We start from the raw sequence: 18,845 nt of genomic DNA on the forward strand, positions 1-18,845 counted from the left end.
TCATATTTGTAATTCACCTCTCAGATCTTTCTGTTCCCTTATCTTTCACCTTTACCCATCTCTGTCTCAATAATAATAATAGCAATAATATGTATTAAGTGTTTTCTCTGTGCCAAACATCAGGCTAAGTGCAAAATGAAAGATACATCAGATACAGTCCTAAGAACATGTAGTTTCTCCCCATTTTAGAGATGAGGATGCTGAGGCACAAAGGGGTTAAGTAACTTGTCCAAGGTCACACAGCAGGCAAGAAGCAGAACTGGGACTACTCCCAGCCCTGTATTCTTTCCACAAGGTCTCACTGCCTCCCAAACTACTAAATCAGTCTATCAATGGAATTTATTGAGTGCTTACTGTGTACAGAGCAGTGTTCTGAGTACTTGGGAGAGTACAGTACAACAGAGTTGGTAGGCACATTTTTTGCACACAAGGAGCTACAGTCCACTAAAACCAAATTACTCATCCTCCCTTCTCCTAATTTTCCTATCTCAGCCGATAATGCCACCATCCTTCCTGTACCAGAAGTCCACAACCTCAATATCATCTTTGTCTCCTTGCCCTCCTTCAACTGTAACATTCAATCTACTGTCAAATCTTGCTTATTCTTCCTCTACAGCATCTCCCACATCTTTTCCTTCCTCTTCACACCAAACAGCTACTACTAGGGTACAAGCTGTAATCATCTTAAAGCTATAGTACTGTATCAGCCTCCTCACTGGTCTCCCTGCCTCCAGCCTCTCCCTTCTCCGCTCTCTATTATAGGCAGCTGCACAGGGCTTATTCCTGAAGTGTCACTTGGCATACATTTCTCCACTCCTCAGAACCCTCCCCGTGTCCCTTTGTGTCAAGCAAAAACTCCTCACAATTGCCTTTGAGGCTCGCCACCAGTGAGAAGCAGTGTGACTCAGTGGAAAGAGCCCGGGTTCTAATCCCAACTCCGCCACTTGTCAGCTGTGTGACTTCGGGAAAGTCACTTAACTTTTCTGGGCCTCAGTGACCTCATCTGTAAAATGGGGATTGAGACAGTGAGCCCCATGTGGGACAGGGAGTGTGTCCAACCCAATCTCTTGTATCCACCCCAGTGCTTAGTACAGTAACTGGCACATAGTTAAGTGCTTAACAAATACCATAATTATTATTATTATTTATCCCACCTGCTCCCAACCTGCTCTCTTTTTCTCCCTTCTAAGTGTACCTCACTCTTAACTCCTCTGCCTCCATTTTGTACCCTCTTGCTCACTGTTCCCCTGACTTGGAACTCCTGACTTGGGATTCCCTCCTTCTCACCCTCTCCCAACTTGACAGGCCACAGCCCTGTCCATATCCAAAGCCCCTATGAAAATCTGCCACCTCCAACATGCCTTCCTGATGAATTTCCAGGATTCCAAGTCATATAAACCCATCAGTTTTCTCTACCATGTATGTATTTATCTATATCAATTCCCAGCACTTCCGAGTAGAAAATTATTTAGTCGATTATACATTCAATTGTGTATTTTAATGATTTATAAATACTTTTATATAAATCAATGGTATTTGTTATTTTCCACCCTTCATTGGAGTTAAAGGGCTTCGTGGGCAGGGAATGTGTCATCTGTCTGATACATCTCAAGCCAGAGATGTACAGTGCATTGTACCCAGTGGGTGCTCAATAAATGCTATTACTACTATTAATCAATCGTATGTATTGAGCACCTACTGTGTGCAGAGCACTCTACTAAGCTCTTGGGAGAATACCACACCACAGTATAACACAGACACTATCGCTTTTACATTCTTTAATTCTCAAAGCCAGATTCAGCAAGCCCCCAGTCTAACGTAGCAGTAGACTGAGATGAGAGGCAGACGCATGTGAGCTTTTCTGCTCTTCCGTCCTCTTTCCAGTCTCCTAGTCCCCCAAGGTTTTCCAACAGCGGTGAATAGTATCATCCAATTTGTAATCGCCATCCCACTTGAGCTGTTAGCAGTTCCTTTAAACAGGGATTTGGTCTGTTTAGACTGAATGTCCTACTGAAAAGCAGATGGTTTTTGTTATTAGGTACTATTTCAAAGGGAGCTTTTTTCTCCCGTTTTAATGCTCCAGTTGTTGTGTTTTATGGAATGATGAAACCCTAGCATTCCTGCAGGATAAATCAATGCGCAAAGGGGCTTTCTAAAAGCCTTTTTTTGCCTTAGGTTTGTAGATGAGAGACTGATAGCACTGGTGAGAGTTGGGACTGGAGCCCCGGGGGACACTCAGTTATTATTATCATTATCATTATTGTATTTGTTAAGTGCTAACCATGTGTCAGGCACAGTTCTAAGCTTGTAGCAGATACAAGTTAATCAGATCAGACACAGCCCCTCTCCCACATGGAGCTCCCAGTCTAAGTAGGAGGGAGAACAGGCATTGAATCCCCATTTTTCAGATGAGGAAACTAAGGCCCAGAGACGTGACTTGCCCAAGGTCACACAGAAGGCAAGTGGCAGAGCCTGGATTAGAACCCAGGTCCTCCGACTCCCAGACCCGTGCTCTTTCCACTAGGCCACGTATCACTTCACTTCTTCCTTAACATATTTTTCACTCCTTGGTTTTGGATAGAACGCTATTAGGGAGCACCGTTCTTCCGACTTTGCGCAATTCTCTGGATTGAGTACTGTGAAATGTCAGAAGGTGTGGTTGGGCACATGCTTGCAAAGCCAATCAAGGCATACATGCAGCAGCAGGGGTTTTCCTTAAGGTGGGCTGCATTAGGAACATAACCTCTGAATTATTGGAAAACCGAATGTATCGCGATCCTGTAGACTTACCCATTTATGGTATCCGCCAACCACAGCTAACTCCTGGTTTATATCATTGTGGGAACTCCCCAGGCATGTCACGTGGTGTTTTGCAATAATCCATTGAGTGGATGGTGGTGTCCAGGTGGGAGAATTTACAAATTACCTGAGCCCTAATCCCACTTCATCAGATGCTCCCTGAACTCTCTCTAGGCTTTAATCTCGGCTCAGCCACTTGTCTGCTTTGTAAGCTTGGGCAAGTTAACTTCTCTGTGCCTTGGTTACCTCATCTATAAAATGGGGATTAAGACTGTGAACGTGGTGGAAGCCTATGGTAGTGTGCCTGGCACATAGTAAGTGCTTAACAAATGCCATTTAAAATAAAAAACAGTTTTTGCCCCTGCTCCATCTCCCTGTATAGGCCTCGGTATCATCTGCACCTTAGCAAAGTCACCAAGATGTAGTTTTTTCCACCTGAAAAAAGACCTTACAGGTTAGGTTAAATCAACCAATCAATCAGTCATATTTACTGAGCGCTTACTGTGCACAGAATACCTTACTAAGTGCTTGGGAGAGTATAGTACAACAGAGTTGGTAAACAAATTCCCTGCCCACAGTGAATTTACAGTCCAGAGGGAGAGACAGCCGTTAATATATATAAATAAATGACAGATATATGCATAAGTGATGTGGGAATGCGAAAGGGATAGATAAAGAGTGCAAATCCAAGTGCAAAGGCGACACAGAAGGGAGTGAAAGAAGAGGAAATGAGGACTTAGTCTGGAAAGACCTCATGGAGGAGATGTACTTCTAATACGGCTTTGAAGCCCAGGAGAGTAATCGTCTGTGTCGAATATGAAGAGGGAGGGCGTTCCAGGCCAGAGGCAGAATGTGGGTGAGGGGTCAGTGGCGAGATAGATGAGATTGAGGTTCAGTAAGTAGTTTGGCATTAGAGGAGTGAAGTGTGCATGCTGGGTCATAGTAGGAAATCAGGGAAGTAAGGTACGAAGGGGCAAGATGATTGAGTGCTTTGAAGCCTATGGTAAGGAGTTCCTGTTTGATGTGGAGGTGGATGGGCAATAACTGGAAACAACCTAAATCAGAGTTTTTTCAGACAATTTTAGAAACTGCAGCGCCAAAGTCTCCAGCTTTCACCTGAAGTTGCCTACCCACCCCAATTATTTAATTCCCTCTCACATGTTCTCCATCTTCCATGTACATTCCCAACATGCTGTCCTATTCCCACCTACCACCTATGTACATGACTCTATTCCCTCACCCATTCTCTATCCCTCCCTCCCTCTCTCTCTCTCTCTCAGACACATACACACATACACACACACACACACACACACACACACACACTCTCACAGAGAGCCATTGTTCTCCTTTAGCAGAGAGCAGCAGCAGTCAGAGCAGGTGACCAAAGAAAACAGTTCCTGTATGCCTCAGAGCTTGGAGAAGAAGGAAAGACACTCTCTTCTCACTTGTCCTGGGCTTCCCTAGAGATCCCATTCTGTGCCAAATTGGCTCTGTCCTCTGGAGTGCTTTGAAGTACTCCCAGGGGTTCGTGTACTCCTAGTTGACAACCGTTGGCTAACTCATTGGCCGGGTCTGCGTGGGGCAAGTCACATTTTTGGAGTTGATTTTTCTAGTAGAAAATTCCTGTTGTGATATGAATCTGCTTGTGGTAAATCTAGCTCTTCATGCCAATTCAGTGTTTGTGGAGCTGGGAGAGTGTTTCTGGAACCTCCATAGTCCTGCCCCAGAGAACGGGCCAGGCATGCTGACACCAGAACATCCTCCTGACTGGCGAAGAGCAATTTGGGCTTCTCCAGCTCCTGACTTGTGCCCTTTCCCCTGCTGCCACGATGGGATGCTTCTCCCCAGAGTCCAGAAGGAGGCTGGTCCCAGGCCCCCAGACCTCCTGGGCTCAGTGTCAGTCGGGTGGATTCCCAAGCTATTTGGGTTCCTTGCACAAACACGATATCACATAACCAGAAATCCGTGTCTGCAAGGGTTAAATCCTACAATTTCACCCCAAAGTCATGTGGCATTTGTTTTCTGTCAATTGCCTTAGGTTTAAGTGGAATGGGAACATATCATTTAAGACACACCAGCGTTTGGGAGTTTGGGGGAAAATAGTAGGACTAGGTGAGTGTGACTATGATTTGAACTATATTTCAGCCCAAGATGAGACAAGTGAATGACTAAAGTGTGCTGTAAGAACTCATTCATGCCCTGAGTTTAGATTGTCCCCTTGGGTTTTGCTGTTTGGTCCGTATTGGCAATGCCTGAGTCTTCAATCCCAAAATGAATCCGCTGCTCCACTCACACTTTTCCCAGCTCTTAAAGGAATAATCCCTTCCAAACCTTGGTCCTCAGTTAGTTTCATTCCAAACAGTGGTATCATGGTAAAAAGCCCTGTACTGAGTGCTGGGATAGGTACAAGGTTATCAGTTCCCACATGCGGCTCACAATCTGAGTAGGAGGGAGGACAGGTACTGAATCCCCATTTTTCAGATGAGGGACCTGAGGCACAGAGAAGTTAAGTGACCTGCCCAAAGTCACACAGCAAAGTGGTGTTGAGCGGTTTTAGAACCCAGGTCCTTTTGACTCCCAGGGCCGTGCTCTAGCCAATAGGCCACAGTGGGTCGGATAACTAGTCTACTTGCTCTGGAAGATTCCTCCAGAGTAGTGGGGTCATCCTGGAATTTTGCTAAGATGTCTTCCCCTGTATTCTGTTTTTCTACCTCTCAGCCTGCTTCTCTTGGTTTGCAGCCCAATGACCCTGTCACCAACATATGTCAAGCAGCAGACAAACAGCTCTTCACCTTGGTGGAATGGGCCAAGAGGATTCCCCATTTCTCAGAACTGCCCTTGGATGACCAGGTTATTCTGTTAAGAGCAGGTAAGTTTGTGTTTCTTAATCACTAGTGGGACTCCAGGGAGGGCTGGGCCTCCTTCTTCAGGGAAGGCCTCATGCAGAAGTCATCGTCTAGGGGAACCTAGGATAATCATTGAAAATGCAGTTCAGTGCATCCTTCCCCCTCTCTAGTTCCACCACACTTTTAGGTTATCTTGAGTTCTTCATTCCATCCAATCTCCCTGGAAAACTGCTTCTAACCAGTTGCCAGTCACTCTCGGTAACTCGCTGGTCTCGTCTCCCTTTGGAAGTCAGGCACGTATCGGCAGCCCGAGGCCTCAGCAAAGGTGGAAAATTGACAGACATTTGGTGTCACAGTCAGAAGCAAAAGGCTCGACTGGTTAGGTCATTAGCCTGGCTCAGTTTGCCTGTGGACCTATAGTTTTCTGTTTTCAAAGGAACAACTCAAGTGAAGTCCATTTTGAGTCAAATTAAGAGTTACATTCAAGGAAACTCACTAGATTTGGGAGATGAAACTCTCCCAAGTGCTTAGTACAATGCCCTGTACACAGTAGATGCTCAATAAATGCCATTGGTTGGTGAAAATTGTGAGATCATAACAGCCCCCTATATCTGAGATTGACCTTCTGTCCTGACTCTACATCTGGCAAAGCCATAGCGTAACGTGGAAAAGATTGTTCTTTGAGGCGAGAAGATAGTGACAACCTGTCCTTTTTCCTTCTCCAAGAAATGAATGGAACAAATTCACCCCCGATATGGACGCTTGACCCTGCATTGGGTTCCTCTGGGGCAGATGGGGAATATCGGCCTGGAAAACAGCTCTGGGCTACCAGGAAAAATTCAGGTCCAGAGTGCCTGGAGCTTCAAGCCCAGAAGTCAGTTGGCCCGCTCAGGCCGTATTTGGTGTGGTATCTGGTTACTCAGAGGCTGGAGAATTGCAACACAAATTCCTCATTCAGTCCCTGGGATGCAAGAGATATAATTATAAGCTGAGTGGAATGTTGAGAGATGATTTACACTATCTGATTGGCTAACATACAGGGCAGAATTCTGTAGACATGCCCTGTGCAAAACCAACTGAAACTTCGTCACTCATAAAACAACAAAATCCATACATTGAGGTGGGCTTTGTGATATTACTGTTTTTCTTTCAGCCCTTTGGAGTGGCTGGATGCAGGCTGTTTCTGAGGATTCACAGTGGGGAATCTCACTAGATCCTGAATCCAAACTAAAGTCACCAACTCCTTCTAAGCTGCTCAGGTCCCCAGGAACAGCACCTTGGGCATTACTCTTGGTTTCAGAACTGGAACGTGATTACACCATGTTTTCTCGGTTGTGAAAGACAAATCCTGTTATTCCAAACCTCAGCCAGCTTCTTTTCCTTCTCATGTGGGCAGGAGATACCTCAGGCGTTTTCTGTGAGTTGTTGATGTTCAAGTGGACATGCCCTTCGTCGATTCCATGGTTTATAGCTGTTTGTCACCTTGGAAAGGCCGTAAGCCATTCCTTTACTTGGTCAGACCCGCGGTCCATCCAGCATCGAAGGGCTTAGGGGAGCAGCGTGATGGTTGACCTCTTTTTTTATGACTTTTTTTAAGCGCTTATTATGTGCCAGTCGCTGTTCTAAGTGCTGAGGTAGAAAGAAATTAATCAGGTTGAGCACAGTCCATGCCCCACGTGGGGTTCACAGTCTTCATCCCCATTTTACAGATGAGGTAACAAGCACAGATTAGCTAAAGCGACTTGTCCGAGGTCACACAGCAGCTAAGTGGAAGAGTTGGATTAAAACCCAGGTCCTCTGAATCCCAGGCACAGATTATTTATCCTAGACCATGCTGCTTCTCAATGATGATATTCCCATCATGCTGGCACTCCCACACCCAAATGTATTCTCATGTATTGGGTTGGACTCTACTGCCATCTACTACTCCCTCTGCATTCACAACTTTCCATTTTGTAGCCCATTATGGACTGTGTGTTTATGAATCTTCCTCTAAAACTTATTGAAGTAATGCATTGCATTTGCTTACCATCCCCTGGATGAAGAAGTGTTTCCTTCTATTTATTTTGATCTACCACCCCACGCTTCAGTGGAATCTTATGAATAATGGTCCCTTGTTTGTCAACTTCAGTTATCCACAGGGCAGGCTGATGGGTCTGCGCTGTGGCTCACCTTGGGGTCGGTCCCATTATGAAACTCTCACTTTGAGGGTGTCAGACTTAGGCCTTTCTTATATATTCTGTTCTCACATGACAGTCTCTTCCTTCCCCTGAAGGGCCCAGCGTTGGCAAGCACGTGCACTTACTGTAGGCATGGGAATCAGAGATCTAGGTGAGTGGATTGAGCAGTTAGTCAGATTTATTGAGAGCTAAGCACTCTACTAAGTGCTTGGGAGAGTACAATGCAACAATAAGAAGCCACATTCCCTGTTCACAACGAGCTCACAAGCTAGAAACTGAGCATATTGCAGAGGATCCTGGTTTGGGCTGTTAACTGGATCCCTGGCCCCCACTCATTTCTTGGGGGCCTTAGAGCCCTCCATAATAACACTGGGAATCCATTCATGTTGGAGGAGACCGGGAAGACTTGTGGCTCAACAGTGCAGCTGAAGTGCAAAGCCCCAGGTGTGGGAATTACAGATGCATCTAATGCCTCACGACAATGAATTTCCTGGGGCCAGGCCTTGGAAGCAGGCTCCGTGCCCTAGCTGAGGACTCCCTGACTTCCCACGCTAATCTGCCTGACCCTTCTCCTTCAAGGTGCTCCTGAGCCAGTCCCAATAGGGTTCTCTTCAGACTACTGCTTGGTCCATTCTCTCACATGGAGGTTGATGGGGGAAGAATGGAGCCGCTGGAGCCGCAAGGGAGGAGGGGCCTTCTCTGAGCCGATCTGATGCTGGCGTCATCTCATGCCCTGGTTGTAATGTAGCTGAGCAGTGAGCCTATGATCCTGATTGTGCCGAACCCCAGGCCTGAGGAAGAACTTCAAGGAAGATGCCGGTGGAGAATAGGACTCCACGTGTCTTTATCCAGTGGGGACTCAGATAACCTCCCTGAAGTCTTTTAACCCGCGGCTTTATGTATTATTGAGCATAGAGAGCAGCCTGCAGAGAGCAGCTGCCCATGAAATATTTAAGGATTATAACTTAGCTAAGAGCGCCGGTTGAATTCATTCATGCATCTGCGGCAGCAGAATTAAAAGGAGCCATGTCCTTGGAGCAGACAGAAGGGGATGGAGCCCCCACCTGCCTTTCTGTGGATTCTTAAATGATTTAACAATCTTGGGGGTTACTCCAGGGGGAAGAAAACCATCTGGGTTTAGCCACCCTTCTGTCTTTTCCAAACGTGCTCTGCCAAATAAGGCGACAGGAGAAACGAGGCTTACCACCTCAGAAACGTGCCTAGTGCTGGGAGCGTTGTGCATAAGATCGATCCTAGGATGTTGAGGTGGGAGGGCCATGGAAACAGGAGGTCTGGTGCTGTGAGGTTCAGATTTAGGGAAGTGGTCACTCTGATATCAGCCCTTCTCTTAGTCAGTGTCTGTGATGTCCTCAAACTGCCATTTCTTCTCTTTTCTTTGGCCTGGTTGAGTTTGGACTGTGGGACACTAGCCTGCCGTTTCCTGGCTACTTTCAGTTCCTCCAACATTCCCAGGGACTAGCCAGAGTCTGTGAACTTGATTAGCTCTTGGTGCTTTCGTTGGGTTTGGAAATCGTGGACTCGATGAATCCTAAAACTCGAAGGAATCTGGATAAGTGAGAGGGATCCGCTCTCTGCTTCAAGGAAAGTGAACAACTGAACTACCCAGTATGATGGCTGCTTTGGTAACCTACTCTAGGTGGTTTCCACCTAATAGGAAGAGTCTTCTTCCTTTATCCAGCTTAAAACACTCCTGCTTGACCTTAAATCCGCTTCCTTTTTTTCAGTCCCCAATGGACGAGTGAACAGCCTCCTAATCCATAAAGACCTTTCATTGACCATCATTGCCACCAGGCTAAATTATCCCAGTGCCTTTAACCTTTCCACAGAACAGCTGTCTTCGATCCCATTGATCATCTTATTTTGCTGTTCTCTAGATGATTAGGTTTTTCTGCATCTTGAAGAGTCTCTTCTGATTGAGACTGATGAGAGTTCGTAGGTGTCTAATCCACGGAGACCATGGGAAGGCATTGCCCTGGTCACTTTTCAGGTGTGGGGGTAGGGGAATCAATCAATCAATTATATTCACTGAGTGTTTTCTGAGTGCAGAGCACTGTACTAAGAGTTTGGGAGAGTACAATACAACAGAGTCGGTAGATATGCTCCTTATCTACCAGAAACTTACAGTCTAGAGGGGAAGACAGACATTAATATGAATAAATGCATTACAGCTATGTACCTAAGTGCTGTGAGACTGAAGGTGGGGTGAATATCAAGTGCCCAAAGACTATATATTCAATATAATGCGGAAAGTAGAGAGAGTTGGGGAACAGAGGCCTTAATCGGGGAAGGCCTGTTGGAGGAGATGTTTCCTCAGTAAAGTTTTAAAGGTGGGGAGAGTGGTGGTCTGGCATTTACGGAGTAGGAGGGAGTTCCAGGCCAGAGGTAGGATGTGGGTGAGGGGTTGGCAGTGAGATAGATGAGATCGGGGCACAGCGAGCAAGCTGGTGCTAGAGGAGCACAGTGGGTGGTCTGGGCTGTAGTAGATCAGTGATGGCGAAGCCTCTGTTTTTTACCCCATGACTTTTGGGCCGCCACTCCCTGCCTCACCCCACTCTGATTAGAACAACAGCTGACTGGTAGAGCTGCTGATTTCAAGTCCCAAAGGGTGTAGGAGGTGGTCTCACCCAAAGTTCTTGGAGAAATACCCTGGAATCTTTAATGAGCAGTCATTTCCAAGAAAATTTGAGTTCTGCTTCCAGATTTGGTCTAAAACACCTCCCACCCTCCCCCCACGCCACTTGCATGTTTTGTTCTCCTTGAGGAATAGAGTACAGGGTTTGGTAAAGGGAGCCTAAGATAGTACTACCATCAATATTCCATCTCCAACAGAAGGAACAGAGTGCTTCAGAGAACAGTTCGATGACTGCCCTCCTTGATCTCCATCCCCAAAGTTGGACGTCTAACTTCCAACATATAGGGTCTAGTGAACATATATAACTTTTCTCGAGTCTTTTAGTAAGCTTACCTTCTCTCTCTAATAACCCACCTCTGAATCAGTTGTCCAAACATCTGAACCTTTCTGAGGACACTGAACATTCCAAACATTTCCTCTGACAATACACTCGTGGAATCATCACCTCTGAATCTGACTCTTTTTTTTCTTTTTTAATGGTATTGATCAAGTGGAAACTCTGTGTCAGACACTGTACTTAGTGCTGGATAGATACAAAATAATCAGATTGGACACAGTCCCTGGTCCACACGGGGTTCACAGTCTTAATCTCCATTTTACAGATGAGGTAGCTGAGGCACAGAGAAGTGAAGTGACCTGTTCCAATGGCAGACAAGTGACAGAGTCAGGATTAGAAACCAAGTCTTTTTGAATCCCAGGCCCAGGGTCTCTCCACTAGCCCACACTGCTTTCTCTTCAGGCTTGGCTGCGTAGCTCAGTGGAAAGAGCATGGGCTTGGAAGTCAGAGGTCCTGGGTTCAAATCCCGGCTCTGCCACTTGTCATCTGTGTGACTGTGGGAAAGTCATTTAACTTCTCTGTGCCTCAGTTCCCTCATCTGTAAAATGGGGATATAGACTGTGAGCCTCATGTGGGACAACCCGATTACCCTGTATCTCTCCCAGTGCTTAGAACAGTGCTCTGCACCTAGTAAGCGCTTAACAAATACCAACATCATTATTATTATCCCTTTAATATCCTTCTTGGACCTACTGGCCGCGGATCTATCCAGACAGGCTCACCAGGGGAGCTTGTTGCAAATACTAGAAAGATTCAGTCTGCAATGGGCTTGGCTTAGTGAAGAACCCTAAATTGGGAAAGTCAAGTCAATCAATTCCTAGCATTTATGATTAAGTCATTCTATTTATTGAGGGTCCACTGTGTGTAGAAGGCTGCGTTCAGCATTTGGGAGAGAGGAGAGTACTGCAGAAGAAAAAAACACTACCCCTGCCATCAAAAAGCTTACAGTATACCAGAAGAGACAGACCCCTAATAAATTTCCCTTAGGAGGTAAAAGAGAAAGGAAAGATGAACAAGTAAATAAATAGTAGTAGCATATAAATATCGAGTTCCCCCTTAGTGCGGTGAAGTCTAACAGGCACTTGGGAAGCACAGAATAGTGACACGTTTCCTTTTCACAAGAAACTTGCCCTCTTTTGGGGAAGACAATAAAGAGTGCTTAAATAGTAAAATATGCAATCTATATGTATAAAACTGCTATGGGTGGTTTGGAGGGCTGAAGTACTGTGGTGTTAGTTATGAGGATGTGAACTGGGAAGAAGAAAACTGATCAGGTAATGCCTTCTGGAGGAGGTGGGATTTCAGTAGGAGGCCTTGGCTCAGCTTCTCACTGTCCCTTGCCAAGGTGGGCTCTCTGCTGTATAATCCAAGATCCATATGTCCTTCCCTTCTAGGCTGGAATGAGCTGCTCATCGCCTCCTTCTCTCACCGCTCAATAGCAGTGAAAGATGGCATCCTCCTCGCCACAGGCCTGCACGTCCATCGGAACAGTGCCCACAGCGCGGGAGTCGGCGCCATCTTCGACAGGTGGGGGCCAGCCTCGGACTGGGTGGCAGGGAGGGCCTGAGTCCTTCTCTTTTGACATTCCATGCCTCCGTTAAGAATGATTTTCCCTACCACGCTCCCTGGCAGTTTCTGCCCCTGGTTTAGAACAAGATCCAAGACCTGTCCATTTGGAGGAAAATCGAAAGCTGGGGTTGTGGGTAGGGCTAAGTAAAGGAGGGTTGGGCAGATGGATCCCTGGGGTTTTGCAAACATTATTTGCCTATTTCTCTTTGGTTTGCTTTAGCCTCCACTTTCTAGCAAAACTGGCTCTACAGTGTATGCTCTTCCAAGAGGCAAGGAATTTTTGAGACAAGAAATGAGAACTCAATCTCTGACTTCTCCCTGGCCCCTCTTCTTGCGTTCTTCAAGTAACCAAGTAATCAGTATGGATGTGAAAATTTCCTTCCACACCAGGTGTTGGTGAGGCCTAGCCCCAGCAACCTTGGAGCAGAACCCCAGGATTGCTGGAATAGAGGGCAGGAAGAACAATGCCAGGATACTGTACTGGCCAGATCCTTCTGGTCTTCAAACTCCTCCTCCTTCTCCTCCTCCTCCTTTTCTCCCTGACCCGCTTCACCACCCCAAGGGGATGGGAAAGGATGTGGGGCAGGCTTCTGAGGCTAGGGCAGAATACACTCAGAACTGGGAACTGAGCCCCATGTGCTAGTTTTGAGCTCATGAATATCATTTGAGAAAATGTGTTCAGGAACAGCATAGGTTCCGGGATCCTCAGGGCTTTGAAAAGATTGGCTGAACCTCACAAAGATCCCCCATGGACTCATTTTACAGACCAGGAGGATCCAAATAGGAGACAGATTTAGGAATTGGACTCAGGGGTCCTGACCTATCACCCCAGTTCCAAAGGCCCAGGGCCCGTTTTCCCACTGAGAGATCCAGAGACGCTGGTTCAGGGAGTGGGAAGCTTTTGTTGAACCTGAGCACTTGGAATAACAGAAAAGGCAAAGCTGAAAAGAACTGGCAGCGACATTGAATTTTACACTGGTTCTAGCCTTTCCTTCCCATTTTTGGTCAAGAATTCCCCTAGCGTGACATTCCTTTTTTCCATTTTTCTCAGAAGCCCATCCCAGTTTCAGCCCTCAGTTATCTCTTCGGGGTGACAGGATCCTGACACACTGATTAATTGTGAAGGTGCACTTGGGATGAAAGGCCTTGTTTCGTTGCTTTTCTTTTTTCATTTCTTTTTTTCCCTTCCCCCACAGAGTCCTGACAGAACTCGTGTCCAAAATGCGAGACATGCAGATGGACAAGACGGAGTTGGGCTGCTTGCGAGCCATCGTCCTCTTCAACCCTGGTACTTACAGCTTCCCCGCATTGAAATTCCAATTCTGTCTGCCAGCATCAGCCTGGAGTTCAACCAATGCTCAATTCTCTGGTTTCCTTCTGGTCCAAGTGACCTGGGACCCAGTGATATTCCCAGGATTAATGGTCCTCTTGTTGGAACAGGGCTTTCCAGAGACTTTAATCCAGAACCCTCTCCCCCATTTGGCAACTGAAGGTGGTTTGAGAATCCCCTTTTCAACATTTGGGTCTCAGTGTGGCTTAGTGGAAAGAGCATGAGCTTGGGAGACAGAGGACGTGGGTTCTAATCCTGGCTCTGACATTTGTCTGCTGTGTGACCTTGGGCAAATCACTTCACTTCTCTGTGCCTCAGTTACCTCATCTATAAAACGGGGATTAAAAGTCTGAGCCCCACGTGGGACAACCTGATTACTCTATATCTACCCCAGTGTTTAGAGCAGTGCTTGGCACATAGCGCTTAACAAATACCATTATTATTATTATTTTCCATTTCTTTGTGCTTTACAATTGGTGTTCTGGATTCTTGTGGATTCTCCATTCCCCCATTCGTTCCTTTCCCCTTGACCCTACAACGCATGGCAGCCCTGTTCCTTACCCTAAAGTTCCTCCTCCTTCTCCTTCTTTCCCCACCTCAGCTGTATCTTTGGGCCTCTGAGAATGGTTAAACACTCCCAAAATTCTATGAAGCCATCTTTTGGAAGTTAGTTCTGATCTATCTATCTGATCAATCCATCTATTTTCTAGGGCAGGTCAGCCCCACTAGGACTAAAGCTGGGGAGAGAGCTGGTGGGAAGACATTGATTCCTGCTTTTTCCCTTCTCCTCACCCAAGAATATCCAGGCTAGTTTTTTTTTAGGGCCTGGGAAAATTGCAAGGATGAAATAGAGAGACATGTTAGCTGGCTTTAGGTCTTGAGGCAACTGGACCAAGAGCTTTGGTTTTTAGTGTTCAGGAGCTGCCAGACAGAGACTGGGACTGTGTCCAATCTGATTAACTTGTATCTACCACAGGGGTTGGAACGGTATTTGACACATAGTAAGCGCTTAGTAAATATCATCAGAAGAAAAACATTGTTTCCCAACCCGTATTAGAAAGTGTACATCATGCAGAGCATGGCTTATCTTCTGGAGTTTGCACACAGTAAGCACCCAATAAAATAAAATAAAGTAAAATGAATAAATAGCATGGCATAGTGGAAAGAGCACTGGCCTGGGAGTCAGAAGGTTATGGGTTCTAATCCCGGATCCTCCACCTGGAGAGTCATTTCATTTCTCTAGGCCTCAGTTATCTCATCTGTAAAATGGGGATTGAGATTGTGAGCCCCACATGGGACAGGGACTGTGTCCAACCTGATTAAATTGTTTCTACCCCAGAGCTTAGAACAGTGCTTGGCACATAGTATGCACTTAACGAGTACCATAATTAGTAAATAGGAACATGGGTTCCTCTCTCAGCTCCCTTTCCCTTTCTCAGTGGTCCCTTTCTTAATCCCCTCATTCCCCCTCAGTCCCCTCACCACCCCTCCCCTCCAGAAATTCCTCAGAGTGCTTTTTACCAACGATCCACAATCCCTCACCCAAAGCTCTAATAACCCTCTAGTATGTCTCTGGGTTGCAATATCTCGGGCCCAAACTCAATTGCACCTGTTTGGCTTAGCCTCATAGGTCAGTCTGCAACCCATGGTGGTGGGCAAGGAGTCTTGAGGCCCTCCCAGACCATAGGGACATTTGAAAGCTTTTCCACGTAAAGATTGAAGGGAACAGGCTGCCTAGCAAGCTAATGAAGCACAGGTATCTTCTGACACTTCCTGCACTGCTATCGGCCTGAAACACACCCCCGGATGATGGCCACCTCCAACTTCCGAATCAGAAAATTGAATATTCAAATCCCCATTTTGGGTTTGCGGGATGGACCGGGCCAGTGGAAGAGGGTGGAGGGGAGGGAACAGTCATGTGGATCAGCTCAGTATTAGAGAAATTCAGCTCTAGAGGGTGAAGAAGTTGACCCTGTCGGATCCAGTCTGGCAGGTTCAGGAATGAAACGGTCTCCTGGAAAATATCTCCCCCTTTCAACAAGCAGACTCTGAGGACCGTGGACCTTGGCAGAGATGTGGACGGAAAACTTCCAGAAGCCCCTTGCTTGAAACCAAAAACCACAGAAATGGCTGAGATGAGGGAAAGGAAGGGGGTTGGGACAGATTTTAATAATAACTGTGGTATTTTTTAAGTGCTTACTATGTGCTAAGCACTTTATTAAGCTTAGGCGTAGATACGAGATAATCTAATCATACCTGGAGTTCACATTTTGAGTAGGAAGGGAGCACAGATATTGAATCCCCATTATGCAGATGGGGGAACTGAAGCCTGGACAAGTAAAGTGGAACAGTCTAGAGTGTTCCCTTTGAGGAATCAGAATGAGAAAGGCAATGCCGAGGGTCCTGAGGTCTTGAGATTGATCAAGCCTGCGGGAGAAGTGAAGCGGTTGGTGAAACAGATTAGACTGGTGGACTTGGACTGGGTTCGGAGATCGTCAAGATTTTTAGAGTCAGCGCATTGAGGACCATGGGGAAGTTAAAAATGCCTGTTTCATAACCCAAATCCTCTGTTCTTCAGACCGCTTTGCCGCTTGGCTATTCGTTTAATCACAACAGACCATTTACGAGCTATACAAGTCGAACAATGGGGAACAGATGAATAGGTGAAATCGGTCTTAAGTGTCGAGAGAGGTACCAAACTTCTCACTTGGAAAAAATGTCTAATAAAGAGCTCTAGAGAGAGGTTAGCCTTCTCTAGGAAATTGATATGGAAACCTCATAATCGTCATTATCAGTTAACAGGCACTGGACACTTGAGATTTTGAGATGCTGAAAAGCATGTCCTGAAGGTGGTGGTCCTGGCCCCGAAGGGGCTAATGTCCTTAAGCAGTGGCTGACCTGGTGATTTGTCCTTAGCTATAAGGTTACCTGGTCAAATTTAATATAAGCTGAAAAGGATTTCCCCCAGCCCCAGACCCATTCAATAGGTCACCAGTGCCTGAGACAAGACAGTGGTAATGATGCCGATGTTTAAAGCCACATCTCAAGCCAGTAGCTTATCCATCAGTCAGTTGTATTTCTTGAACACTTATTAGGTGCAGAGTATTGTGCTAAGTGCTTGGGAGAGTACAGTAGAGCTAGTAGACACGACCCCCACCCCCAAGGAGCTTAAAAATAGGGATTGAGCTGACATTCATCGGATTGGCTTGGTTAGACCGAACCTTCCGATTCCTTACTTGGAGACGTTTGGCAGTGTTGAAATCGACAGAGGCCTGAATCACTGAGGGTTACCCAGCCCCCCAGCAGCAGAAACAGGGTGGCCCCTCCAAAGAGCCTGGGGGCTGTTGGGGTTGCCGTGGGGCTGTTGATCTTCCTGGCAGGCTCACCTACCTCAGCCCCAAACTCACCTTTGGCGTGTTTGTCGTTGCAGACTCAAAGGGCCTCTCCAACCCTGCCGAGGTTGAGGCTCTGCGGGAGAAAGTTTACGCATCCCTCGAGGCTTACTGCAAACACAAGTATCCCGACCAGCCAGGAAGGTGAGTGTCTGTCTGACTCTTTCCTGCCCCGGGGGTTGGGGACAGGCAGGCAAAGGGTGCTGGGGCGGGGCAGCCCCAAACCACCAGGAAGATCCTATGCTTGGATGCCACAGTTGGGAGGTTAGCAGGAGCGCCAGGAAGGGGCAGGAGCAAGCTGGTGAAGCTAATCTTCCAAGAGAAGCAGCATGGCCTAGTGGAAAGAGCCCGGGCCTGATAGAGGACTTGGGTTCTAATTCCAGATCTGTCACTTGTCCGTTCTGTGACCTTGGGCAAGTCATTTCACTTCTCTATTCTTCCATTACCCCATCTGTAAAATGGGGATTAAGACTGTGAGCTCCATGTGGGACAGGGACTGTATTCAACCTGATTATCTCAAATCCACTTCAAAGGTTGATACAGTGACTGGCACATGATAAGCACTTATGAAATCTCATTTAAAAAAAAAAATCAAGTTTCCCTGTGAAACAGGACATCAACTAGGTAACCCAGGGCTGTGACTTCCTCCCGAGGCAGGGAGCAGACAGTAAGTTCTGAATGGGTTTCTGGGTTTTTTCCAAGGGTGAGCAGGCCGGTTTCCCCAGGGCAAAATAGGGGAAATCAAAAGAAGAGAACACCCGAACTCCAACCCCAAGAACTGTCACCCCTGTATGCCAGCCCCTACTCCACTGCCCAGCTCCCAGTTCCAAGGCCCACCCCATGCTCCAAGCAGACAGGAGGGAGGGTGAAGTCAGGTGACAGGCCCAATTTAGCGCCCAAGTCACCCTCTCCCCACCCTGACCCCGGGTCTCCAGCCCGAGCCACGGGCCGGCACGCTCACAGTTAAATGTGTCCGAGGAGCCACGGCCATCATCTGGTTTGGTTTAACGTGAAACTTCCTGGATGGGGATGGCAGGGTTGATTTGTTTTTCCTGGCTGGGAGCCCTGTGTTCTCGCCAGCTCAGCAGAAAACAGCCAGTTCCCTGGCGTCGCTCCAGCCTTTAAACTGCATTTTCCTTTTTTAAAACACTGATTGTATGGCAACAAACCACAAGAAAAATAAAAAGATGTTTTGTTAATTATTAATAAGCATCACCCCCTCCCCCACCACTGACCCTCCTTTAATATCCATACAGGGAACTTTAGGTATGCAGGGTGAGAGGGGAGCTCGACGTGCAGTTGTCTTAAAGAGACATCCACTCATGCTTCGCCCCCAGAATCTACCTCTGTTTACAAGAAGGTCCTGAGTTAGATCTTAATCCTTCCCTGTCCCTTGATTCAGTTTGATGCCCAGGCCAGCAATAGCTCTTAAAGAAAACCTGTTCATTCCAAGAGAAGCTGACAAGCTCTCAGCAATGACTTAGATCCTAGTGACCCTTGGATAACACAAAACCCAGGAAAGAGCAGTAAAGAGAGGCTCCACCCTCTTGGTTGAATTTTGCCAGTTCTACTAGACTGCAGGGACTGAGCAGGCTGAGAAAATCTGAATCTGCTTCCTTCTCTGCCGATAGAAAGGAGCCTTGGTCAAATTTTTAATCTAAGGGATTAGTATGAAGCAGCATGGCCTAGTGGATAGAGTGCAGGCATGGGAGTCAGAAGGATCTGGGTTCTAATTC

At 46.8% G+C, this 18,845-nt stretch overlaps 1 protein-coding gene across 2 annotated transcripts in view; it reads left to right on the forward strand.

The window, feature by feature from the left end:
• The window catches only part of LOC100074625 (retinoic acid receptor RXR-alpha), a 44,225-nt gene that overhangs the window by 15,765 nt on the left and 9,615 nt on the right, over window positions 1-18,845 (forward strand). The window contains exons 3-6 of one of the 2 annotated variants that reach the window (XM_029062445.2): window positions 5,521-5,671; window positions 12,213-12,345; window positions 13,584-13,675; window positions 17,148-17,253. In XM_029062445.2, coding sequence (XP_028918278.1) covers window positions 5,521-5,671; window positions 12,213-12,345; window positions 13,584-13,675; window positions 17,148-17,253 — 482 coding nt within the window. The remainder of the gene's footprint in view (window positions 1-5,520; window positions 5,672-12,212; window positions 12,346-13,583; window positions 13,676-17,147; window positions 17,254-18,845) is intronic. The other variant, XM_029062446.2, reaches the window with a different exon arrangement.

Source organism: Ornithorhynchus anatinus, chromosome 4, assembly GCF_004115215.2.
Source record: "Ornithorhynchus anatinus isolate Pmale09 chromosome 4, mOrnAna1.pri.v4, whole genome shotgun sequence".
Lineage (NCBI taxonomy): Eukaryota > Metazoa > Chordata > Mammalia > Monotremata > Ornithorhynchidae > Ornithorhynchus > Ornithorhynchus anatinus.